Below are 26,936 nucleotides of genomic sequence, written 5' to 3'. Positions count from 1 at the left end.
CAGCAACCCTATTTTGCAGCTTCCATGAGGGTGATCTCGGTCTTCGCGGGGGATAAAAGACACCAAATGTATTCCATGTCACTGTCGCTGATGTGACATCGGAGTCACCATTGAAAAAATTAACAAGCATACGCGCCGAAAGGCAGTTTTCATTCTTCGAGTAGAGAGGGGCCGATAGACTAGTGACGCGGAGGCTGTTGTTCAAGGTATTGAAAAAGCCGAAGTTGCTAAGACACTTTAATCTCCCGCTCATCAAAGCCTCGGTGGGAAAAACTCAGTCTCAATCTCATTGAAAAAGCGGAAGAGAGCAGAGGCTCCGAAGGCTCCGGGGGTATGGAAGAGGTATAGCCCTAGCTGAATAATACACCATGTTCAGGGGACCCATTACTTTGTAGTCATAACTTTAGCTAAGAGAGTGCGTTAGGAGAAAAGTGTATTCGAATTTGCGACAGCAGTGATGGGCCCTACCGACTGGTACAATGGTTGAAAGGTTTGAGTAGGCTGGAAGTGGGAATTTGTGGTGGCGGAGGAGGGGGTGGAGGAAGGGGAAGGCATTTGAGAAGATCAAGGTCGAGGGGGCGATTAGAAACAGTTGAAGTGGCTGGGGGTGTGGCCGAAAATAGAGCAAGAAGGTCGGAGGGTGGAAGAGGAGAGCATTTCACTCCATCCGATGTTGACCGCATCATAAGCGCCGATAGGGGCTCTAACAAGCTATGACGCTGACAGCTTCCACGATCATCTGCTGCCCGTTGCTGCTGTTGTTGGAAAAATCGGTTTACGTTGTTTGTGGCCTCCGTTAGCAGTTCCACCCCGACACTAGCCTGCCTCTTCCATTTGGTTCTTCAAAAAAATTTACACTCTTTTTGGCACACATAAATGGAAAATTATAAATTGCTTGTGAGTCTATAAAGGATGAGAAGAAGATTCATTTCAAAATTGCACACTGAATTTCATTCTTCGCCTAACTACCGCCTCCTACATTTCTACACCCATCCTTAGCTTCAAACTAAGGCGCACAAATTTTACATACACATTTGTCAGTATGGATGAGCTGCACTAGGACAGTTTGGTGCCTTGGTCGCTGTTATCGCTGTCTTGGTAAGCAGTCTCTTGTGCAATTCCCACACATGACAGGTTGGCTGCATTTGACATATATGGGCGTTTAGAATAAGGTAGGAGTTTCACAACCGGGCGGAATGCTCTTTCCCAGAAATGACTGCTTGACATGAGCTATGATGTGGGTCGCGGATAGTAGGCTGTCGACTGACAGCGCTGGAGACGCTGAGAACCATCACTGATAAAATGATCGCTGGAGTACAGACACACACTCGGTCGTGCCTGAAACGTTTACGCTTCTCTATCAAATACCTCACTGGTGAGGAACCGAGTGCTCTATCACTGTGTTTTATCGTGTTGTATTGTGTCGTTGCGTGAAGTCTACCATAGGTATGAGTACTGTGAGTTCGAGTTTGGCCACTTCGTTTCTATTGACAACCAACTTCGATGACCATCGCATTGTGTTGCATGCATCCATTCGCTGCCACTGCTACCTGGATTCTTTCCGCCTGCTGTCAAAAGTAGTAACAGGATACCGTCGCTTACCGATGTACAAAGTGCAGCCACGACAGCATATCAATTGTAGGTGCAAATTAGCTCCCTATTTTGACGTAAAGCATTTGTTGCTTTAATGGAATTTTTGCATTGCCCGAAACCGTTAAATACCGTTTTATTTGACTAAGCATCTCGACAATAGCGCAAATTTCAATTATCTTCAAAAGCATTATCCGCCCTTAAAATGACGACCTTGATCACAGTGGCTGACACTTATTGTCGGGTCACAACTTATTATTGTAAGTGCAGTGAACTTTTAGGATAAGTACTTATACCGCACAACATTTTTTGAATGTGTGGACAAAGGAGTGAAAACTTGATCCTGTCTCTACTGGGGTCGCCTAGAGGAAAATCGACCACCACAGAACAGATACTTCGTTACTCGGATATGATACCAAAACTCGTCAATATCGCCCTCAAACCTAGGAGGTTAACCTGCGTTCTTTTTGTACTGTTTCAAACCCCAGCGGTCTGTTTACGATAACCGACTGGATATAACCACAGTTGTCGCAAGCTGACAAGGGAAACAAGGCACATATCTGCGATAACAGGCTTAGGTAGAAGAGGCGAGCTGTCAGACATGCGAAGTTGCCGGAGCTTAGGTATTTTTACTGGTCATAAATACTTTTCCAAATGGTCTTCACTACACTAATTCGGCCTTTTAGGTCATATTATTGCCATTCTCACCTCGGTTCCCCATTGGCTGCTTTTTAAAGCATGATTGGGGTTTAGGGCCCAAACTTGGCTTTTTCTTCGGAAAAACCAACACAAATAAGGCAACATTTTATAGCCCTGGATAAGGCTTTTGTGACATTTTAACTTAATGTTTATTAAAAAGGGTTTGGGCATGAAAATTTCTTCATTTATTTGTAAAAATTGCGTATATTTGTTTATTTCAACTACGGCTACAAATTCCATCATAGCATATCTATTTCATCAATAGATTTCTCATTCTCAATCCGTAAATGCAAATACGATTTTAGTATGATTAGTTTACAACTTAACGCATTTGTTACTAGCGTTTGGTTGTTTGTTCAACTCTCAGTCTTGGTAATAGGACCGCCCAGGGGCTCCACCATTGAACCTTCGCTGAGTGGCCGAGCCTCCGACCCACGTCCGTAGACCCCATCCCTTCTGTATGTCTAAAGTACATATTCTCCGTGGGTACTATGTCTTCCTTTGTCTTCATAAAAGTAACGGGGAGATGTGTGTGCATGACACTTTGAATTTCTCATCGAATCCTGGTGCCGCAGCATGTGAATTGGGTTTCTTGTCCGATAATAACAACTGCGGTTGTACCAAATTATGTGAATTTAAAATAGCCTAAATAAATGTCGGATGATGTTCTTCCTTTAAAACAAGGTAGATCTCTTGGTTTTGGAGGTGAAGTTGAAAGTGTTAATGCCGTACAAGCGGTGCTTCTGGGGTGTGGGAGTCGATTATCCACCAGGACCGCAGTGATAAAAAATTGCAGGCATTCCTTAAAATGCCAAGTGTTGGAAGGAAAAATAGGTCCATTCATTTCCAAATAGCAATTATAACCCCTCAAGTGACAAATATGATAGACTTCTAAGAAAGCGTAAGTCTATATTATTCCTGGTGCAGGCATAGTAGATTACCTTACCGAGTTGTAAAATGCAAGATGATTGTACACGGTTTTCTAGATAAATTGAATGTTTGCAGTCTAGATGTAAGATAAATGTCTTACCTGAAAAAAATTTTTTTTGCCAAATTTCGGTTCGTAAAAACACATTCAAGGGTTAGAAGTATTAATGGGTTCGTGCTTAATAATTAATAACAACAATGAAATGATTTGTTGGGATTGACCAATAACGCCGAAAATCTCACCGGTTCCGACTCCTATACTAAATAAATCGTCGATTTACTACTGCGTGTTTAGTGCATTAAACATGTTTGAGGACTTTTGTTTGGAAAGGTGCTAAATGGTGTCACTAATTCCAAATTAATAATTTGAAATAAATCCAGTTTTTATTGTTAATGCAATGCCTTATTTGTTTGTATAGCTCTCGCTTTTGGTAACGGGCCCATTGGGTTCTCCGCCACTGCACATCCACAGAGCGGCTTAGCCTCCGGGCCATGCCTGTAGCCCCAGACCCTCCTCCACGTCAACAAATCATATTCTGCCCTAGCATTGTGTCTTCTATCATCTTCGGGGGAGTCTTGGGGTGTTACATCGGTGGCAGTAGAAAGCAAACCCGATTCCAAAGGACAACTACTTGATTTCTGCTGCTGAGTGAAAGGCCATAGGGGGGCGGAAGAAGTACATATGCTGTGAATGCAAAAATCTGTCATAACCTCTAGTAGGAGGTCTAAAAATGTCGCCTACCTTCGGCAGTTACCCCAGTTTCGTGGTCTGCAGGAAAGCAATTAATAACCAAAGCGACACTAGTCGTGAACCATTAAAAGGTTCGTTACGAAACTGACTGGTGTACCCGTATGAAGATGTTAGTGAAGCGAACACGCGATACTTCCTCCACTTCCTACCAGCTGAATAGAATCCAGGCAGATATGGCACGAAAAAAGTAGCAAGGAGAAATGAACGAAAAACTCTACCTCCGCAGAACCATATTAAATCCTCTCCTTTGTTATATGACCCTGCTTTTTGGCCAGTATTTCTGCGACTAGAAATGAACATTTGAGATGTCGAACATATTCCCTCGTTCCCACAATAAGTTTCCATACAGTACGAAACTCCAGATCAAGTAGAATTGCCAAGGGGGATCAGTGACGTTGAGGTTGGATGCCTTCACATTTGCACGAAAATTTGATGTTTGTCACTTTATTGTGGCCGACATGGGAAGATGACGAAGGGAAGGACCAAAGACGACACTCAAAAGAGCAGAGGGGCTATATACTATGTTAGCTGTTTGCTTAACTCTCGTTTTTAGCAACAGGCCACTTAGGGGCTCCGCCTCTGTACGCCTTACCAGGCAACCTGGCCTCCGGTACATGCCACTAGCCCTCAACTCCTTCTGTATGTCGACAGCACGTATTCTGATCACGCATCATGTCTTCTTTCATCTTCGAAGGTTTCAGAGTGTTGCATTAACTTGTGTTTCCAGTTAAATGCAGTTATTTTAATATGACGTCGGTTCAAATAAAAGTGACTGCCTAAGGATTTGGATACACAACTCCTATGCATCCAGACTTCTTCAGGAGAAATTATTACTACTTGTAATTTTCAAACATTCATTCCATAAAATATCACTGTTCTTACCTTAGTGCCATATTCCTATTCGATCTCTTTAAAAAAACCTCAAACTCATCGTCCAATGTGAAAATTACAAAGAACACTTCTTATTCCATGTCAAGGTAGGTAGTACGTCAATGTTCACCAACATGTTCCTATGAAAAAGCATGTTCATACAAGACTCAAACATGCACATTAGTCGGATTTGTGGCCTTAATGCTTACTATCCAAGGAAATGCCACCAGACAAGATGCTATGCATTGCCAAACGTCAACATATTCGGTTCTCTAACACGGTTACGATTATCCATATTCAGCTAGCCAATAATATTACTCCAAAATAAAACACGGATTGGAAACCGACACGACCTGGCTCACCTCCTATTCTGGTACCACGTTTTCACCTGCATATCGGAAAGATGCAGCTTCTCAGCCAACTGCATTCGATCCTGTACAGAAAGGTACTTCTGTCTTTCGAAGGTGCGTTCCAGCTCATTAAGTTGATGGTCGGAGAAGGCGGTCCTCGCCTTCCGCACTTTCTTGCTCTTCCCCACATTGCTCTCCTCGCGAATACTGCCACTGCCAGCTGCCGTTGCCACTGATGGTGTTAAGACTGCTTTATCGAAATCAAGTCTACTGACTCCTCCAGTCTGCCGCAAAACGAGATCGTCGGGACTGAGAAGACCTCTGAATGGGTCACCAGGATTCAGGAGATCTAGAAGTATTCAAAAAAGGCTCTCATCGTAGCCTGGACACAAAGATAATTGAACGATATGAAAGAAATCTTACATTTTAGATGGGCTGTAGGCGTACGCAACATTACGCTACTCCAGAATACGACACGGAACAACACGGTGATGGGCCGCTCAGTAACGCATCGATGAGACATTTGATCGAGTGGTACAGATATTTCAAGTACGACTAACGGTATGTTTGTACGTCAGTAATCCTTCTGACCATGGTAGTTTTCAGCGTATCCAGCGTTCTCAGTTCATTGCTCATGTTCACCGTCCAAAATTCACAGCCCATCACTTTCATTACAGCCCTCATCAGTCATTTCTACGAACGAGCATTCAGGCACGTAGTGGAACTATTGCCATAACCTGGACGCTAGAACAAGTTGGATGTAGCCAACCCATCGTGTTGGAAAATTGCACAAGAGACAAACAAATCTTTCAATGAACACGGTGAATGCAATCATTAACGACTCTTGCGAGCTCAAGAGTTAGTTCACGTTGGTTACCAAGGCAGCGGTGACAGCGACGAGGACAGCAGACTGCCCTAGAATAACTCATCCGTACTGACAAATATACATGTGCGGAGTTTTCGTGTGGTAGTTTAAAGCTAAGAATGGGTGTAGAAATGTAGGATGATATAGCCATGAAGGAAAGAAGTGGTTTTCTTCCTCTTTTATAGATTTGCAAATTCCGATTGAGCTTTTTTAAATTTTTAAAATCTAATAAGCTGCTTCTGTGCAGATTCTTCAAAAACTAGCGTCGAAGCCCTTGGAAGTATTAGCAATGCTATTGTTCTTAGAGTGTGGATACCAGCACCACAATTTGCTGTAACTACAGTTACCATAAGCCAATAAGTGAACCGCGTCCCTTCGGGCTCGGATAATAAGACCAAGGGATCACAGAAAATTCAGGGAGGAGCCATAGTGAGAGGCCGTGTAATCCTTTACATTGTTTTGCTGCAAGCCGAATCAACGCGCAACAATACAGGAATCTTCACATTCCCAGGTAAAGACCGATCCACAAATGACCTTTCACAGTAAAACTATCATGCATTCCATTTGGCAGTGTATGTGTGTGTGCATGTATGTGTTCAGAAGATTGATGCAATCGATGACATTTGAGGCGCTCCTGCATCCTTAAGAACTTGTCAAGGTGCGTCATCGTGCTAAACGCTGTGCCATTTTCACAGGCCTTGTCTGTTGAAAATTGGCATTAAGGTGTGCATGCATAGCGGTTTCCAATGGGCCGAATTTAAAAGAACCACTTGCAGTGCAGCAGGCACATTCTCCGCCCTAGTTGAATTCTTGACGGTCAGAATTACTGGTATATCAGAAGTTATAGAGGTGGTATGTATGGGAAGAGTGTATACTTTCTGTTCGCTGAAAGTGTGAGAAAACAATCTGCTTAACATTAAAAGTTATTTTAGCCCTATGAGTTTAAGGGTTTTAGAATCCGAAGTGATTCATATCACAAGCCCTTCAGGTCTCTGATCATTAACAATAGTAACAAACTGTGAAAGCCTCCGATGTTGAAGCGGATCGTCTCACACCAAGCTATGTTCTTGGGGCAGAATTGACAGAGAGGATCTGGATTACTGGTCGCAATGAGTGAGGTAAAAGTTATTCTATTCGGTAAATACCATTCGTAGCAAACTGATATAGCCCCTGACCAAATTAAAGCCAAGGATGAGGAAGATTTGATTTACGATATCCTACGATTGCAGTAGAGATACAAAGAAATCTCCATGACCAATGATCGCCGATCAAGAGTGGTGGAAAATATATTCAGAAAATGAAATGCTACCTCTCCTGTGGTATCTTGAAGCGGCACTAGGTAGCAAGGGGTATTCAGACCGCCTTTAAAACACAACTAGGGCTTGATGGTTTAAAAAGACATTTCACAACGTCACAGTAGAAAACTTTGATCCAAATTATTATAAGGTTGAACTAGGCAATTCAATCCATCGTTCACACTGATAACGTGGTTCCACCTCCAGAAAAAGTTTTAGATGAAATGGGACTTCTGAATCCACAGGCCTAGAATAATATACATATTAGTAAGAGCCGCAGCAAATGTGGACCGGTTCAGTCCACGCACCGTTAGTTTATGTGACAGGTGATAGTGGTAGTGAATGCATGCATGCAACGCGATACGATGGTCATCGAAATTGCTTGTTAACGGGGAACGAAGGCGTCAAACTTGAACCCACGGATTCCTGTATCTACAGAAGACTTTACAAGGTGTGCTTCACATCACCCTACTCCACACTGTCACATAGTACAGCAAGGTGGTAGGACACTCAGTTAGTCGCCAGTGAGACATTGGATCGGGTGATGCGAATGTTTCAAGCACGACTGACCCCATGCCTGTACGTCAGGGACCACTTTGACCGTAATGATTTCCTGTGTGTCCAGGATTCTCAGCCCGTTGCTCATGCTCACTGTCCACACCCCACATCCCACATCATAGCTCACATCAAGTAATCATCCCTAAGAACGAGCATTCGGCCAGATCGTGGAACTCTTGCCGTATCCTAGGTGTCCAAGGCAATTAGGTGTGTTAAGGAATTGCACAAGAGGTTGACGAAGCTTTCTGGGAGCTCGGCAAACGTAACCATCCACAAATATTTGGGAATTCGAAGCTTTGAGACATTAGTTAAGTGCAAGTGCAAATGTACAACCCCTTCTCAAAGTATTTCCTCCTTGGCGCAATGGAAAGCATCGCTTTGACGCAAAAAGTGACTTCATTATCACGTCTTATTTCACACAACCTTTAACGGCTAGACAATGGGAGGCTAGTAAGGCTTACTTGCTTATGACAGAATAGGAGCTGATTGAATTCTTAAAAGGTTACGCGGATTTCATGGTAAATGCTGACCCATTAATGCAGCGGGTTGGTAGGGAGGCGTGGGGGAGGCGAAGTGGAACAGGGAAGCACCTATCACAAAATCTTCGCCGCTGTCAAATCACTTAATCACTTAAAACGAAAGGCTGTGTGAACTTTGTTCAGGCAAGTAAAGTCATTAAAATCCTGCAATTTTGCCTGTGTGCAAAAATAATGTTTCCCTATCTAACTAACTGCCTAACTGTCCCGTTTTGCGCAGAATTACTAACATTTTTGCGCTATGTCAAATGTCAGCATTGGTGTGTCCTTTTCCTACTTGATTTCGAACCGATTTCACCTAACTCCAAAGTAGACAGTTAAATGGGATTTCCTGCATTCCTTATAAATGTGGAAATGAGTGCTACGAACCCAATTTGCGGCTGAACTAATTCAATAGTCGCCATACTCAGAAACAAATACTCAATCTCATAGTGTTTGTTCTTCCTATGCAATCTTTTCAGCGGTAGTGTTAACACTAATTTAATTTAAATAAAGGGCTTTACAAAGTGATCATTTGTTCTACTAATGACTAAGCATTACTCGGTAACTTTTTGTCATATTTTTCGACATTGTAGTCATAAGCACGAACACACACAAGTAGGCATCATTGAATCCCAAACAGAGGATGGGCGTCTATGTGCTTTCGCAGTCTAAAACAATTGGCTTTGTACACAAATAAAAGTGTTACATTACGCACACGTTGAAAAGTTGAGGAGGAAGACGGTGAAAAAAAACGTGTTTTTTTCTCAAATCATCATCACAGAGTGTGCGTTTTTACAGTGGTCCACAAGTTTGTTAAGCTCAGTTGGGCAAACATAAACGGAGTCCTTGACGCTGCCCTGATTCATTGTAGCGGCATAAACCTTTATGTACACACATTATGAGCCAACTTAAAAATTAAAACTCCGTTTTTCGTATTTTGATGAGGTGTCCTGGTAACTGCAGTTATTGTGTGGAAAACGTGTCAAAACTATCATTCCTTATGTGATCAGGCAAATAAAGTCATTGATGAAGCAGGACACAATTTGCCTTTAGAATTTCGAGGTAGAAAGTGACTAATCATCTTACTTTTAGCTCAGTGGGAGGGTGTTAGGTGAGTGAGAAACTTTTTAAAATAAAACTTAAGTGCGATCTCAAAAGAAATGACATTAACTGAATGACACAGCAGACAGGATTATCGGGACCCGAGGTCAACTGATCCGACTGAAAATGACTGCTCAGCTCAATTAATCTTAGCTCAATGGCATCCTCATTTCAAAGTTTGCCCTAAAACTTGATTAGGTTTATTTAAACACCATATGGAAGACACATTTTAATCCTCACCACTATTGTAAAAATATACCTTGAGGGAAAGGGGAGGAGACGATGAAGAGGTTCAATAAGTTTCGGTACGAGTCATCAAAAAAGTCGGAAATGCAGTTTTTTTGCGGCGGCATCAAAAGTTACCTCCTTGTCTGATTTAAAAAGCTCTACATCTTCCAAAAGTAAAATTTTTCCAAATGGTACGGCATTCACAACAGGGTACTCGTAACTCAAAACCCTCCAATTTAGGGCATCGGTTTCGAGCCGACAGTTTGACTACACCTTACCTATTTAAAGATGTTTACATTAAAAAACGGAAAAAGCAAGCCATTTGCTTGACCGAGAAATATTTAAGGCGTGTAAAAGCAGTAAGACCATCATGAATTGAGATGATAAGTGGTTAGAATGATCTTGTTTTTCTGAACTTCTTTAGTGGATGCAACTTAAGAGTATCAGGCCACTTTTAAGTACCACATAAAACAGGGCATTCACAAATATTGCAGAAGAAATACATAAACTTCTAGCATGTTTGCTAACAAAGCCACTTATAAATGGCACCAGATTCTCCTCTCCAAGTCCGAGGTCACAAATACGTGTCATGTGCTCTTTAACAACTTAATGGTAATTGTAGTTGAACCAAATTTTGCGTCGAAAACAAAACCGCTGAGCTTAAAACGATTAACCGGGCGTAGAACGCTTCTGGCCTGGACAAAATTCCTCTTTTTTAGGTTCTAAGCCATATTTGAATCAGTCAGCTAGGTAGTGCATAGAACAATAAGGACACATTGAAGGGGTAGAGTTATCAAGGGTGGAATCCACTTTAAAGCTTAGCTTATTTACACTGAAATAGGCCCGTGTACCGCAGTTTGCCCTATGATTTTCAGAATCATGTAAGTGGCATGCTCAGATAACAATTTTTGCAGCAAGAATAACGCTTTCTTAAGGTGAGAGAATCACGGAGTAGTGAACTTTGAAGCGACTTCAATTCATCAGCAAACACTAAAACTTCCTTATAATCCGTTTCAAAGCAGCTTCATATCTTTTTATTTTTACTACTAGTGTTGCCTTGAGTATTAATTACTTCGCGCCTGGAAGGCAGATTTGTGGTTAGAAATGAGTAGAACCTTGGGTTTAACCAAAGACAAACAGTTGTTAAATTTCAGTAAAAAGACAAAAAAAACGACTCACTGTCATCAGAATGAAGCGTTTCCTGTGGCAAAAAGTGAAGATCTGTCGTGAATTGTTGGGTGGGTAGCCAAGGCGTAACAGGGAAGGATAGACGGGTGCACAGATCCATGGGAGAAAGGTCTTTAAGAGAGGGAATCTCCCACTCCAATGACTCATCTCCTTGCCGCAGTGGTCTCTGAATGTTCCTCTTCTGCTCCAAAATGTCACCAATCATAAAAGATGGCATTACCGCCTCCTACATGCGGCTTCAACCACATCTCACAGGACTTATATAGGGGCGAACTTTACGGCTCATCCGATGATTGGTGGATGAGGCGCTGGCCTCCACTGCGATTGGCCAAAGACTAACTAATCAAAACGCACCGCGAGAATGGCACCACGATTGGTGAGGCGAGGAAACTAATTGCTTAGGCCAGGTGAAACTGTTGTCTTATTTCGGACAGTTTTGAATAAAAAATAAAACAACGGAGCGGGACGGAAAGGTCAGGAACAGAAGGACGGAAAACTGCGCGACAGATTCTGAAAACGGTTAAATGACTGCAGTGTGGAGGAGAGGCGTTTTGGTGTGCACCAGTAGACTGGCAGTTACCCAGCCCCCACCCAACCTCCTCCCTCTCTCCTTTGCCATTTATCTGCATTTAGGAAGCAATCATTTCGTTGCGAAATGTCACGGGCAAAGACGCTTGTCACGGCCATTTTCAGGAGCTCAGCAAACTAAGTCAATCGGATAGGGAGAAAGGTTACGCAGATTAAAACCGAGATTTTCGATCGGGCAATCGGCAACGCAACACTCCAAAGGTAGCACCGATCGATACCTGAAGCGCATCAGATTCACTCCAATAGAGCGAATGAGCAACTCGCCTCGATAATCCATTCCCCAAACCATCCCAATCGAGCCGCCACCACGGTGTGCTCGACAAGCGCCAGCGACCAAGCCCCCAAAGTAGCCAACCATCTCAGCGCCTCAAACAGACGCCCCTGCCCGAGATCAGATTGACACTGCAGCCACCCGGCGACCAATAAAGTACCAACCCGCCGGACGCCATCACGCAAATTCTGACCATCTAGAGTCCTCCCCGTCCCCAATTTTGTACCGGCCATTTTACACTCGACCAAGTGCTCAAACTCCCGACCGCTCTCAAGCCACCACCTGACACTCCCGTTCTCTAGTCAACAACGCCTCGAAACAAAGTAATGCAACCCCGAGCCGATGCACCATCTCGCTCGACCCGCCCTGGATCGGTCTGGTGTAGTCACTGGAAACCACAATTAGCGATCAGGACTATGCGGGTCCCCCCAACAAGGGTAACGTACCTTAACAAAAAGAAGAATTTTCACCGTTCACTTAGACCCGCATAATAAACCTCAGCAGTTTCTCCACAACAGCCTTTTTATTTCGCTATTTACCTGACCTCACGCGGCAGCTAGGCACCAGGAACCCGTGTGAACAAAAAGACCTTTTGGGTGCATGCAAATTCATCTACAAGAATGATCCAGCCGCCCGTACAGCGACACCTCTCAATTAGACTCCAAGCGCCACAGAGAACGTGTGGACCACTCCACCCGCCGACGATCGGACAATTCAAACCCTGCCATCCGCGTGACGTTCAAAGCAACCTACCGGCTCTGATAAACCCGTTAGCACAGCAATCCACCCACCGTGGCAATCTTAAAAGGCCACAAAAAAACCATAAAACACAACCTAGGAACTGAATCACTTTTCCCCCTTACCGTGAGCAACTGACACGCGCTCACCAACGCCAGCAAATGGATCGAGCAACCCAAATTGAGGCGGGTCGCACCCGTAACCAACGCCTAAATAGACGCGCTACTCACACTTAAACAGTAAAATTGTTACCCAGTTCACATTCAAAGAGCGTACATCGCGCATTGCAAACCAGAGAAACCTGCAGACAACTTCACAACGAGCGAGGAACTAAGCCACAGTACCGAATAAAAAAAGAAAAAAACTAAACCACGAAGGTAGTACCACAGGTGCAAAGCCCTGAACATTCCGAGAAATGCAGATTCGCCGTGAACCCAAGTAACGCTTCGACAGGAACAAGAAATTCATGTGTCAAAAAAGTACAGCGAATTTATTTTTAAGAATCCAAATATCAAGATTCAAATATCCACGCAGCATGCATATTAAGGCACTTCAATCACATTAACAGTCTAAGTCTATAGTCGACGAACGGCTATCTATAAAAACACTGGAGATACTGGTATTATACAATGAATCAACTGATACAATCATATATAACCTGTAGGCTTTGCGAAAGCATTCATAAAACAATTTCCACATAATAGGAAATTTCATCATCAATGCTTATCACTATTACATCACAACAATCTATCCGCATTCATGGTGTAAAATTAAGAATGTATGAAATTCTTAACTTTTAAAAAGTATTATAAAATTTATTTCGCATCAAATTTATCTGAAAAATTCCACGTAAAAATATTTTAATCAGAGATAGTCTCCGATTGGGACGCACCGGGACCCGAGGAATACTAAGACCGATTCTCAGCCCTGAAATATGTGACGACCGGAGAACAACTTAGACTAGTTCAGACATGATCAGCAAACAAAGCACAAATTAAAGCTACTCAGATCACAACCAAGGGCATATACACTAAAAGCAAGTACGATTAACGCATATAATGATTGACGCAAGATAGTTTAAGCTATCGTTGATTTCTACAAGCTCACTGTTGTAACGTTATCGACAAACCGCTTTTCCAGAGTGATGTACACTAAAAAAGCAAGTTATGAAACACTTCCAGTAAGCTCATTCATCAGGTATCAAAAAAGTACTTTTTCAAAAAACATTCCCAAATATTAAGTAGTAAGCATAGACATTAATAATTTTTAGTATAGATTCTGTATTAAAACAGCGAGTAAATGAATAGCATATATGCGTAGTCATGATTTTCAACAATTAAAAGCAAGTTTGGATACCACTTTCAGCTTTCCCCGTCCCCAATAGGTGAATAAGATGCCGAACTGGGTGACTCCGAGGGGGGAGTAGCCGGTGGCTGATGAACAGTTTTACGAACATATGGGATATCATCCTCTTCATCTCCTGCTCCTTCATCCACTGCCTTCAGGTTTTCGCGAAATCTCCCATTGTCAACATTTTCATCACTCAATTCCGAGGAAGATGCAATGCCTTCTTGCTCCTGATGGAGCTCATCCGCCTCGTTAAAGGTTACTGCCCCTGCCTCATGGGCCTCGGTATGTGCATCCTTGCTCTCTTCCTCCCTTTCCTCCTCAGGTGTCTTGGGCGGTTGATGAACAAGACTTGGTGAATGTGTCGATGGCAACGGTGAAGCTTTTGATGTTGACGGTGGCGGAGTGGGTGAGTGTTCCCTCTTGCAGCCAGCGATAACAGCACCGTTACTCTCCAAATAGGCAGCCTCCTCGGCTTCAACAGCCCTGACGTCAAACGGCGGTGGTGATGAAGACCCAGGTTCCGAGGCCTTACCAGCGGTAGCAGTAGGAGCGGGTACAGTAACGACACGCGGTGTATTGAGCTGTGGGCCGCGGCTGATTTGCATTGGCGGTGCCGGGTAATTAATCATACTCTGACCCGCGCGGTCATCAGAAATCGGCTTGGGGCTAAACGCCAATTTCAGGTGAAATGGATGTGCAAAGCCCACAATGTGTATCGGACGGTGGTTGGCCAAGGCCAAGGCATCCAACGACTCCCCAATAGTATCCCATTCCGCAAGACCTAAATAGATAATATAGTGCAAGAGAATTATGCCAAGTCAACTGAAAAAAGCCGTCTGGCTTGCCCTACCCAGCGATGTCTTTTGACCCGGTTTGGCAGTGAAAACGACGATACGTGGGGGCCTTTTCACACCACAATCAGAAAAGACGTGACACATATCCTCCGGAGAGAAATTAAGAGGAGCATTAAAGAAATGCAAAGTTCGCGTTGGAGCCAAGATACGACTCTTTGCAGCAACCACAGCGTTCCTAAATCTGTTGTTCGAGTCAGCTAAAGTTGAATAGGGAGGAGTGAAGGCAAAAAATCTATTCCAGGAAATAGAAAGGGCAAATTTGAACACTCACTCATGTAATTCTTCATTACTGGTGAGCCATCGGGCAGGGTTCCCAGACCAGCATGTTCCTGAACCTCAATCTGCTCACTTGGATGAAACTGGATGACCTGCCCAAAGATGGAAGCCCCCTCCAGATGCTGAGATACAAGCTCAGCGGCTTCCTTGGAACCCATCTGTACGATAGCGCAACCTGGTCGGCTCTTAAGGAACTTAATTCTCGCAATATTGCCATAAAGACAGATCACATTGAAGAGGTGATCACAATTTATGCCCTCCGGCAAGTTGCTCACTACTAACACCGCCCCTCTCTCTGCATGGAAAATGGACATGTCGGTATTCCTTGCTGCCGCCACGGACGTCGAATTCAGGTTGGAGGTCGAGTGACCTACTCCAATCCCTGCTGGCGTTACGTGATGAACAGGGGGTGGCGTTGGCATTATCTGGGGCGCTGTTCTCACTGTTGCTGTGGGCATCTGCGGTGGCATTTGTTGTTGAGCCGGAGGTTGCTGTTGTGGATAGTACTGATAGCCAGGTTGTTGATAGTATGGAGATGGCATCGGCGGCTGCATACCGTATGGCATTGCAGGATTAGAGTAAGTGGACATGGGTTGGCCAGGCATCATTGGAGGGTAGTATCCCGGCGGTTGCATATACTGGCCAGGTGGCATAGAATAACCGTAGTAGGGTTGCTGATAGGCCATAGGTGGAACAGGCGGCACGGGCGGAACACTAGAAGGGGGAGGCGGAGGAGCCTGTTGAACAGCAGCTGTGGGAGTTGACTGCTGTTCAGTATGACCATTGGTAGCGTTGGGCAAGAGGGTTCGCTGACCAGCGGCTGCATTAGGAAGGAGGCCCTCCTTCGACTCGGTGAAATCCCACTGTTCATTGTCATTCTTTGTAACATGAATCTTCTTCATCTTAGAAAAACTGACAGAGAGACTGCAACAACCAGAGTATATATCGGCACCATCCAGATGTTCCCGAGCTTTAGTAGCTTCTTCAACGGTCGCAAATTCAACAAGCGCTTCCAAAGACTTATCCACATTAACTTTGCCTATGTAAATTCTCTGTAGCGTGCCATGACGAGAGCATATCGCTTTTAGTACATTCACCGTAATCGGATATTCAGCATTCCTAATATCCAGATGGAGAACACTGTTAGGTGTCGTATCTTTAGCCATGCTATTTTCGTTAAGTTGAGGCTTCATTATGTTAGCTGGCGCAGTTATTGTTTGTGACGAAAACTCCAGACGTACACGACAAACACCGATAAAAAAGGGATTTATCTTGGCCCAATGAACCAAACGCGTGGGTGTCGAGATTTCCGGGAACTCTATCAAAGCCGCCCTACCACCACACACCTTCTGTATACTTTTTACCTGTCCGCAACGTATAAAAGCATCGTAGATCTCATTCTCCGTACATTCTTGAGGCAATTCAAATGCTGCAACAGTGCAATTCGGTTGTGTAGTAATCAAATAAGAGAGATCAGCAGAAAGCTGGAAACTTGAAGGTACGGTCCCTGTGGTATTATAGTACTGAGCTGTGGCCACAGCAGCAGTATCCACCCTTACCCGCTTCGTCGGATGAGACATGACAACGACGGAAACAAGCAAATGTACGAGCGGATTAAAACAAACAGTACCCAGGTGCAAATTAGTTAAAACAAACGAAAAGCATAATACGAAAAGCTGTCAAAAATATATTTTAATAAGAAAAGTTTTGTGCATGTTCCGAGTGACACCCTAGTAATTATTTTCGGATGACCTGGTGGATTTGTGCCCTAATCAATTAGAGGTGAATGGACAAATTGATTAGTCCTATTCTTAAGAAGCAGCGAATTAAACAAATCGTAAAAAATTTATGTGAACCTTATTTGCTACAGCTACAAATAAAAAAACATGTCGGCTACCAATGTTACCAAAAAATATAATGTGAGAAATGAGGCGCCCCGAATCCCATATAAAATCACCAGCCTAATGATTTGACTGTTCACTTCACCTCCAGTTATGACACCGGGTCACTAGTAGGCTTCACTATTATGGCTTCGATATGCAGCCTGACCTTCGGGTCACACAAGTGGGCTCAAAACATTCTGTAAGTCGGCAACGCATATTCTCGCCGAGTATTAGGTCTACTTCCATTTTCAAAAGTTTGAAGACACTGCAGTAGGAAGCCATAACAGTAAAGCAAGTGATGAACTACCTTCGTTTAGGAGAGCTGACGGACAAAACAGAGGCTATGCCTTATAGTAGAAGCACAATCTGGTTAAAATCATGTACCGGAGCTCTCAATCACTGAATTAAACGAGCTATTAAAGCGATGCGCATCAAGGAGGGTCAGTCTAAATCTTTGCAAGAAACCTTTTGCTTCTGACAAATAAAATACGGGAGGCAGCGAATATTACCACTCCATTCATTCATGATGATAGTTGACTAAAAAGGACTTATCGTAGTGCTAAAGCAAATCAAACAAGCCTACAACAAATCATCTTTTTTTCAGATATTTATGTAATTCCGCTGCTTAATATACGCTGGTGGCCAATTTCCACTGAGTATTTTAAAAATGTTCATTATCTGCTTTATACTAACAAGATGCATCAATTGTTTGTCTAAAGCTCTGTTTTGGTAAGGGAGCACTCTGAGACTCCACCGTTGTACCCCCACCAGGCAGCCTGACCTCCCTGCCGTGCCAGAAACGCAAGCGCTGCTGTACGTCGGCAGTGCATATTCTGCCGAGGTGTAATGCCTTCCATCGTCTTGATGGAACCCTCAGGGAGCTGCATTGTTATATAGCACGATGGTGGTTTATCCCTCAGTATTGGTGAGGCACTACTTTTGTACCTTGAATTAGCCTTCTTGTACCTCTCTAAGTGGGCTGGCATCCGAGCCATGCCAGTAGCCCAGACACCCTCTCTATGCCGAATATATATATTCTGCCCGAGTATTGTGTCTTCTATCGTCTTCTGGGAAGTCTCGGGACGCTACAGTTATAAGTGAACCAACAACTGTTTATAGATATTTTAGAGTTAATAACACGTAGTTTTCTAAAAATACCATTGTAGATAGGTTCTCTAAAAACATTCATTCAAGCTAGTAGATTAGGCGTAATTTACCTTAGTCGAGGGCAGGAACGTCATTTGGTTATTAGCATAATTGTAGCGTCCCGAGACTCCCTGAAGACGAAAGGAGACACAATACTCAAGCAGAATATATATATTCAGCGCGGAGAAGGTGTCTGGGCTATTGCTATGGCCCAAAAGGCCAGCCCACCCAGCGAGGTACAAGGGGGCTAATTCAAAGTACAAAAGTGGCACCTCACCAAAACCGAGGGATAAACCACTATCGCATTGCATAGGCTCCTCCTCTTTTGAGCGTCGTCCCCGGCGCTCCCGCAGGTCAACATCCCGCGTCAGCCATTACAACGTAGTCGGTGCTGCAAAGCAACACCCACGAGCCGACCGTGCCAGTCACCAAATTAGCGCGCAACTGGGGGGATACTTGACCTCAACGTCACTGATCCCTCGTGGCGGCTTGACTGGATCTGGGGTTTCGTTCTGTTTAGGGATTTGTATCAGGACGGGGAACTGCGCCGGCCATCATGCGTGTCCACAGATAGATGCAGGAACACTGGCCTAAAGGTGGATTTGAATAAGGGAATACAAGATTTAAAACAGGTCCAGGGGGAACCGCAGGGAAAATCCGTAACGAAACTTCCAGATGGTTCACGGCTAGTGTCGCTTCAGTTGTTAATAGCTTTTCTGCAGAACACGGGACTGGGAGAGATGCCGAAGGTAGACGTCAACATCAACCCTTCTATTAGGGGTTATCACCATTCTCCCATCCGTAGCATATGTACTTCTTCTGCTCCACTAAGGCTTATCACGCAGAAGTGGAAAATCAGGATACATGTCTTTCAAGATCGGGTTCGCTTTCCGCTGCCACCGGTGTAGCGTCCCGAGACTCCCTGAAGACGAAAGAAGACACAATACTCAAGCAGAATATATATATTCAGCGCGGAGAAGGTGTCTGGGCTATTGCTATGGCCCAAAAGGCCAGCCCACCCAGCGAGGTACAAGGGGGCTAATTCAAAGTACAAAAGTGGCACCTCACCAAAACCGAGGGATAAACCACTATAGTATTGCATAATCATTAAGGAAAATATTTTATCTGGATATTCGGGTAGGTTTGTCATGAGGAATCAGAACTGATTTAGTCATTATGACGTACAAAATAAAACTCCAGAAGCTGTAACTTGGCAAATAATTAGCTACCAAACTCATGTAGATACCCACCGAAATTAATAGGCGTGACTTTTAATAATTGTCTGCCTAGTCTCATTTGCTTTGCAGAAGTAAGAAAAATGGCGGTGTTGTTTTACATTTTAATGTTCAAAAAAGGAAGATATATTCCATCATAACGACTTGCCTGCATTTCGTAACCTCTCTAGCGCTGATACTACTTACCGGCTAATTCGTAGAAAAGTAAACGTGGATCACGTATGGTGGCCTTTTTTTATAAGAGAATTGTCTGTTGACATAACGAACTATATGTGATCATTATATAAATGCCACTCTTCATATCTATCCTAAAAATAAGTCGTCCTTTAACGATGATGATTTTGCTATTTGTGCGGACCAGTCTTCCAGATAATTGGTTCTTTTTCGATTTATAAAGCTGACTTCTGCAATTTTAGCCGCGCAGCGTGAGTGGTCCGGGATGAGTTCTGACAGAGGGTTTCAGGAGCGTACTTTCATCATGGTTAAGCCTGATGGCGTCCAACGCGGTCTCGTTGGTGAAATCATCAAGCGTTTTGAGCGCCGAGGATTCAAGCTGGTTGCAATGAAGTTTATGCATGCCGATGAAGCTCTTCTTAATAAGCACTATGAGGCTTTATCTGGGAAACCTTTCTTCAAGAACCTCATCGCCTACATGTCGTCTGGGCCCGTTGTGCCAATGGTTTGGGAAGGTGCACAGGTTGGCTTTATTCATCCCTCAATCACCATTCGTTCAAGATTGCCTTCGCACCTTGTTTCTTTTCTCACTTTGTAGGCTGTAAAACTTGGCCGTATGATTCTTGGTGAGACAGATCCCGCAAAGAGCCTTCCTGGTACCATCCGCGCCGATTTTGGTCAGTGTGTTGGTGCCAACATTGTCCATGGATCTGACGCAGTTGAAACTGCTGATCGCGAAATTGCGCTTTGGTTCAAAAGCGAGGAACTGGTCAACTTTAAGTCTTGCGTTGCTCCTTACGTCCATGCCCACTAAGTATTTTTAACTTCCGACGTATAAATATAATAGTGATCTTTTCAATGAAGTAGCAGATTACAATCAAGCCTCTCTTCGTGGTTTAATTTCTGGCGCAGAATGCTACGTGTTCGGTAGATGTCGGGAGGGAAGGCAGACGAGTCCTCTGCCGTTACAATGTGGGATTTTCAGAATGACTGGTCTGCGGCTTGAGATGAACGCCACGATCCCATCATAATACCCTTGTGGTGGGTTCTGCACGAGCTACAGGTGGAAAGTACGCCAGCTCAGGTTAGCCACAACCCGTCTAGCGTTGTTAGAGGTGGCTGTGTGAATTTGCGAGGTAAGTACGTTTTGAATAGATGGCTCAGCTTTGGCTGAATGGGTGCCACCATGTTGGCTCGTGTTCCCGCGTGTCTGATCGTCCATCGGCGGAACCGAGTTGGATGGGGATTTTTTGTTCTGTCTCTCAGGATTAGCCGGCTTTAATTATGTTCTTCAGGTATACTGTGGTTGCAATGTATGTGTCTGCCCTATATTTAAGTGCCTGACGTCGGAGTGTTGTGCTCTACACCTGTGCCATCTCCATTAGTCAGTGCCTTCGTGATGGAGCAATTAGGGTCGTTTTTTGTGACCACTAGCTTCTGAGGTTTAACATAGGCATCAACCGGTTGGGCGGCAAATATGGGGCGCGTATTTAACGTTCACTGTCAACATCACGTATATGTGGTGGCTCGGTGTCCCGACTCCCCTCCTTGGGCCTCGCATCATGGAAGTGTAGCGTCTTGTTTGCCGATATATGATAGCTCTGCACGAGGCGGGTCAGTAGAGGGGAGACAGTGCTTGTGGCCTGAATGCTGTCGTACTTTTCGTGATTTCTGGACCGTGGTTTAATTGTTCCGGAGATAATTAGCGACAGCTGATGCTGTGTTGGAACAGCGGAATGTCTAGGCTCCCGGTAGTGGCTGTGTTAACCAGAGAAGATGTTATATATTGATCTTGGGAGATTACAAGGAATAAGTGTTTATGTTGAGGGGGAGTTTTGGCATCGTACTAATATTTTTCATCAAGAAAATCAATGAGCGATTCTTTTATCCCAAGCGCGGCATGAGCTTACTCTGGAAGTTTGATTTTGATACTTTCGACATGCTTGTGTGGAACCTTATTTGACTTGAACGGTTGAAATCATGTTATTGGACAGTAGAGAATGGCACATGGGCAACCCTACGGTCTACTTTCAATGCTTTCGACCGTTTTCATCCGACCCAATTTTAGCGTCTCAAGATTCCCCCAGAGGCGAAAGGAGATATAATACTCGGGCAGAATATGTATTGTCGATGTACAGTGGGGCATGGAGCTATTTGCATAGGCCGGAGGCGAGGCCGCCCGGTAAGAGTACAGTGGCGGGGCTCCCAAGTAACCCGTTACCAAAACCGTTTTAAACGAGCAACTAAGGCATTGAATAACACTAATAGTTGAAGCCGTGTTATTGAGCAATCAAGAAGGGCATGTTGGCAAACCCACTACCTATTTTTAATGCCTTCGGCTGTTTTTATTCGACTCAACTTCCGGTAAACGCGTCTAACCTCCCGCCTCGTCCAGGAACCTCGGTAGGTATTTCAAAGTAAACATGTCGACAATTCTTCGAGGCAAGGGCGATTTCAATTTCCTAATCTACGTACCTAAGATTGTCTGCACTAACCAACAGCGTAGGAAAAGTTTCATGGCTACATGGTTAAGTTATATGCGCCTAAGACGCTTTATTTGCGTCTTGGGTGCAGACATAAAGGCATGGATGAATTGTACGAGAAGTCGCTCCTGCTTTGTTTACACAAAGTAAATTTATGGAACCAGTGTGTGTGACGCTAACTCTGCACCCTCTGTTGAACTAACCTTTTCCAGTATAGTGCCGGAAATGGCCGATGTGAGAGACGTGAAACTTGTCAGGTAAACCAGCATTCTGTTTGATAAATGCGAAGTTCACCTTCTAGCAAAGTACTTTTCCTGTCAGGTGACTCAGTTTAGAGTATTGTCATTGTCTTCTCCCGATAACTGTAATATTGAGGGACCTAGAATGTAATACTTGCGAGCTAAATAATAAATAGGTTGAACATCTAAACGCGTTGACAAGGTACCCATATCACCAGCCCTTCCCTAGTGCGAAAGAATTTAGTCCCAGTACCACAGCCCCCCGCGACTTCTCTGAAGACGAGAGAATACATAATACTTGGGCGGAATGTGTAGTGTCGACATGAAGAAGGGTTTGAGGGCTAATGGCATGGGTACAATGGCGAAGCCCCTAAATGGCCGTTAGCAAAACCAAGAGTTTAACGAACATGTAACTTATTGCAGTACATGCTTGCTTTGAGCCATAGGCTGCTAGAATATTGAACCAAGAGATAAAAACATTTTCAATTTAACGATGACCGATATCCTGGCTAGATCAGGACCCGGACACAAACATCTAGACACACCATAAGCACACGACGATGGCTAGGGGACACTGTCTCGTCGCTAGGTAAAGGCGAACCTGACATAGCCCCACCACTAAGGCGAGGGAGCATATCCGGCTTCGGGTTGCTGGAATACCAACACATTTTTACTTCACTATGACAAATTTGTTTAAAAGTTTGGGAGAAGCATGTATTGATTAAAAGTGGGAATAACCGGAATTAAAACACGTCACGCTTGAAGGCGTTAAACTGGTCGATCACCCCGAAGGAGCGGTCCATGGCAAGCTACCTCATTTCAGCATTGGGTCCTATTTTTTTAAATTTTTCTCAACTCTATCCATCAAAGTTTTCAGAAAACTGCATTTTATTTAAGGGAATCTCGGAGGTAAAAAAACTCTTTATTTCTCTAACAGACTGCGGAATATGCAGCGGTGGTCACCAATTGAAAGCCCGTATACCACAGCCTACGTGACGATGAAGGCCTTGACTTCAGGCCAATCAGCGTCGCCTCAGCTTGCACGCATGCACAATAGACTGTGTTGGCGTTGGCGATATTATGCTGGCAGTAGGACTTGATTAGACGCCTTTGTATCATAGAAAGGTGGCGCATTCCGCAGGTGACTGAAACTACAGAGACTTACGCAGAGAAGACAGTCAAATCATCGCGAATGTTTGACGAGTGACTCAACTTTGAGTCATGGACAACAGCCAGTCACGTAGGGAGGAGTTGACTAAACCAAGACTTGGACTATCAACTTACAAGATTGTCTCGGTAGAAGATGAGCGGATGAGCAGTATTAAATAAGAATGTCAACAAGAGGAGATGAATGAAGACAATGGTCCTATGAAGTTATCTTAAATTCTATAAGTTGATGTTTCTACGAACGGTATTTGGAAAACAAAATTCGCTTCCAGTAGAACATGGTATAGTTTTTAGTGAACCAGCCTGGTTAAAACTATTGCCAAGCGTGAAAGTCTTCTCACACTTATGAAAAATCCTTCCAGGGCCTTCATTTCTACGCTCATGCCGTCCATGCTACTGATCTCCTAGCCCCTCTGAAATTCTGTAATGCTTTGGTTGTTTGTTTAACGTTCGGTTTTAGTAACAGGGTCACTTAGGATCGCCGCTATTGTACCTACGCTGAGCTGCCTGGCCTGCAGGTCATGCCAGTAGCCCAAATTCCTTCTGTATAGCGACAATACATATTCTGATTGAGCGTTACATCCTCTCTCGTCTTCGGAGAAGACCGGGGGCGCTACTCATCCATAAGAAATTTGCTTCCTCATACCATAAAAACAACTTGCTTATTTAGTTACATTTTACTGAAAATGCAAAAATTCTCTACCTGAAAAATAACGACCTTATTGACAAAAATAAACACACTAATACAACCACGAACTGGTACAAAGGTATGAAAATAACATTTTTACGTAACTTGCCTACCGGCGAACACTTATTGTCGGTAAGTATATAATGGGGTTGCAGAAAAATCTGCTTACACGATGGATTGGGTTCTTTTTCCCTCCTCTTCTTCCACTTCACCCCTTTCTGCTACAGCGTATAGATGGAGGGGTGGAATGACAGCATTCATGCTTCTATGATCACTACCACCGTGTTCTTCCCGTTCCTCTAAATATGCGGTTGTGTTTGGTGTGGAGAAGGATGGCAAGGCAAACGACGATCCCCTAGGCCGTGGATACACCGAGAACCTCCAGTGCCGTTCAAGCGCTCGTCGGTGGAAGAACTCACGAATTCGGTCCTCCTGATGTCGTCGATGTGAGAGATAGGCTCTCATATGATGCCTGACAGCAAGAATGATCCACAGAATAAATATTAGTAGCAGAACCACAGCTAGGCCTATGAGTACCGGAACCTGCCAGAGCATTGAATTATCGATGTGCAAGAAGTGAAGACTTGTTGTGACACAGAAGTACACTCCGATGCAAGTGATCGATGCCAGAAGAACCAAGAAGATACAATCGGTTATGACGTCGCGCTGAACAAGGCGCGAACGGAACCACTCTCGTAAGAAATTGACTCGTCCAATAGCGAAACTGGAGGAGGTCTTCGAGGTGTTTGGCTCGGTGGGTAGCGGTGATTTTGGCCGAAGATTGTAAGAATAGCCGCAGATCTCACAACTAATTGTCTGTGAGACTTGGAGCCAGTGCTCTAGACAAGTCTTATGTAGTAGGCCCACTGTTCCTTTACATCGACATGGGGAAATAAGGGGAGATGGATCCAACCCTTCTTCGTAGCAGATACGACAGCGAGGCGCTGCTATACTCGGTCGAACCGATTTGGCACAATTTGTGGGTACAATTTCAGCAGGAATAAGGGCCGGGGTTGGTGTGGAAGTGTATGGTATAGAGAGCTCGAAAATGCTGATTTTAGAGGTATCATCGGCACTACTGATAGACTGGTTCAAATTCAAGCCTGTGGCTTCAACAGACCTTGTTAACGCCTCTTCAGGTATGCATATTGAAGACTTGTGATCCTTCTCCAGGGACTGAGCGGAGGGTGTCACCATTTTTGATGCGATGCCAAGCAGTCTTTACTCTGGGATCGAATGAGATCGCGATGCTTCGTCATGCCCTGACCCAGTCAAGTGATGCGATCCGCTGAGCCGGATCAAAGCGCCGCATTAATGAACATTGATTCCAGTTCGGTTGTCGTAGCAACGCAGCTACTACTGAGAAACCCAGTGCAGAGATTTACTCGTCAGTGAGGTTGAATCAGTAAATCATCGTTAACTCAAACCGGACACATGGAGACGAGCGAATTAATAAGTTGGTATTCGATGTCATGACTATACCATCCATCTCAAAGATCAACTTGATTTATTTACAGGCTCATTAAAGTCCAAAAAAGGTATTCTTCTCTTTACTTTTCAGTAGATTTTGACTTCTTTTCCGATGATTTCGAGAGAGATGAATTGCGAGTCCTGCGTTTTTTTACGAAAATCCATAAAGACACTGGTAAAGTACACTCAGGTAATACAGACCATTAATAAGAAGGAAAGTGGCCCCGTTGGAATAAATGCTTAGGAGATTCTGTTAGCTACAGTAAACTTGCTGAGGCTTTTACTTCGAAGACTGTTCAATTCAACGGCAACGACTTAATTCCACCGGCTTAAACACACAGCAATGGGAGACTGCGAAACGGGGTGGAAGACGAGTCAAGTAGAGGACGGTGTTAATTTGACCTATGCGTTGTGTTGTGGTTCAAGTGACATTGGCTACAAGAAAGTGGAAAACTTAGGACCAAGTAAGCAACCGCTCCCATAGGAAAGCAAGAGTAACAGCACTAATGGGGATGCGAGGACCAGTCAGTAGCTGGAAATGACAGCAGTGGGAGCGGCCGGATCAAATGACAGATAAACCTTACGCATCCTGTGCAAAATGCGGCGATGGCGATGTCTAAGCCAAGACTGCTTTAGCAGTCCAGCGTTGTCTGAATTGTCCATAGGCCAGGACGGCCAGGCTGGGCTGTCAGGCAAGCGGACACGTCCAGACACGCATGCTGGTGCCGATCATGTTAAAGCCTGTGTGTCGGTCCTAGCTGCAGACATAGTGAACACGACAAGTCAACAAAGGTTTAAGCAAAACCACTAAACGCGGAATAAAGGGAGGCAATCATAAGTTGGCTTAGGCTGGTTTACGAAACTTGGTTGGTTATAACAAATTAGACTGATGCACTAGGTCTACAGAAAAAGACCTAATTAATTTCAGTAGTCGCCATCACAATCCGCTGTCCTTCCCTGACGAGATAGCAGCTTGCTGGAAACTTCTGCATGAGACGCTTCACCTCCAGAGGTAAATATCAAAACACCAACGTAGCATAGACGCCTCTACCCTGCGTTCATATCCGTCTGTCCACGTTCTTATGCATGTGATGGTAAGATTGTTTAGTTTTACCGTTTCGAAAAGGTGATGGGCAGTCGGAGAAACATCCTCCTCCTTATTCTAATTAAAACGCGATTCTTCTCACGGGTGGGTTTTGTGATATGTGGTATGATTTCTCTTGATGTTGGGGCTATCTTTCTTGTCATAATTGTTTTTGAAAGAACTTAATGGTAACCTTTTTACTTATTATGATACACCACAATTGCTAAACTAACAAGAAGTAGGGGTAGACATTACGTGGTGCCTGCCCTTGGAGCGTGGGTTGCGAACGGGTCAGTTGGAGGATAACCGACGATGTCATCATGATGAGCTGTCTACTGGTCGACTACCTA

The 26,936-nt window shown here is 44.2% G+C and overlaps 4 protein-coding genes across 4 annotated transcripts; 1 reads left to right on the top strand and 3 right to left on the bottom strand. All coding sequences in view use genetic code 11, as the record gives it.

Annotated features, from left to right (window-relative positions):
* Window positions 1–464: 464 nt before the first annotated feature.
* On the bottom strand, window positions 465–11,157 carry EGR_05584 (BarH-like 2 homeobox protein; the record flags this gene model as incomplete). Its single annotated transcript, XM_024494833.1, has 3 exons — window positions 465–840; window positions 5,200–5,536; window positions 10,932–11,157. The coding sequence occupies 3 exons, from the start codon at window positions 11,155–11,157 to the stop codon at window positions 465–467; spliced, it is 939 nt and encodes a 312-aa protein (XP_024350753.1).
* Window positions 11,158–13,397: 2,240 nt separating this feature from the next.
* On the bottom strand, window positions 13,398–16,597 carry EGR_05583 (Heterogeneous nuclear ribonucleoprotein L; the record flags this gene model as incomplete). Its single annotated transcript, XM_024494832.1, has 5 exons — window positions 13,398–13,445; window positions 13,645–13,688; window positions 13,940–14,668; window positions 14,738–14,938; window positions 15,013–16,597. The coding sequence occupies 5 exons, from the start codon at window positions 16,595–16,597 to the stop codon at window positions 13,398–13,400; spliced, it is 2,607 nt and encodes an 868-aa protein (XP_024350752.1).
* Window positions 16,598–18,854: 2,257 nt separating this feature from the next.
* EGR_05582 (Nucleoside diphosphate kinase A 2) lies at window positions 18,855–20,269 on the top strand (the record flags this gene model as incomplete). The annotated part of the gene is made up of 3 exons (XM_024494831.1): window positions 18,855–19,073; window positions 19,679–19,978; window positions 20,054–20,269. The coding sequence occupies 3 exons, from the start codon at window positions 18,855–18,857 to the stop codon at window positions 20,267–20,269; spliced, it is 735 nt and encodes a 244-aa protein (XP_024350751.1).
* A 676-nt stretch (window positions 20,270–20,945) lies between these two features.
* On the bottom strand, window positions 20,946–25,229 carry EGR_05581 (E3 ubiquitin-protein ligase 3-Mar; the record flags this gene model as incomplete). Its single annotated transcript, XM_024494830.1, has 2 exons — window positions 20,946–21,213; window positions 24,202–25,229. The coding sequence occupies 2 exons, from the start codon at window positions 25,227–25,229 to the stop codon at window positions 20,946–20,948; spliced, it is 1,296 nt and encodes a 431-aa protein (XP_024350750.1).
* Between the last annotated feature and the right edge of the window lie 1,707 nt (window positions 25,230–26,936).

The sequence above is a fragment of the Echinococcus granulosus genome, assembly GCF_000524195.1.
Source record: "Echinococcus granulosus chromosome Unknown EG_S00042, whole genome shotgun sequence".
NCBI classification, from domain to species: domain Eukaryota; kingdom Metazoa; phylum Platyhelminthes; class Cestoda; order Cyclophyllidea; family Taeniidae; genus Echinococcus; species Echinococcus granulosus.
This window is presented reverse-complemented; position numbering and strand designations above follow the sequence as displayed.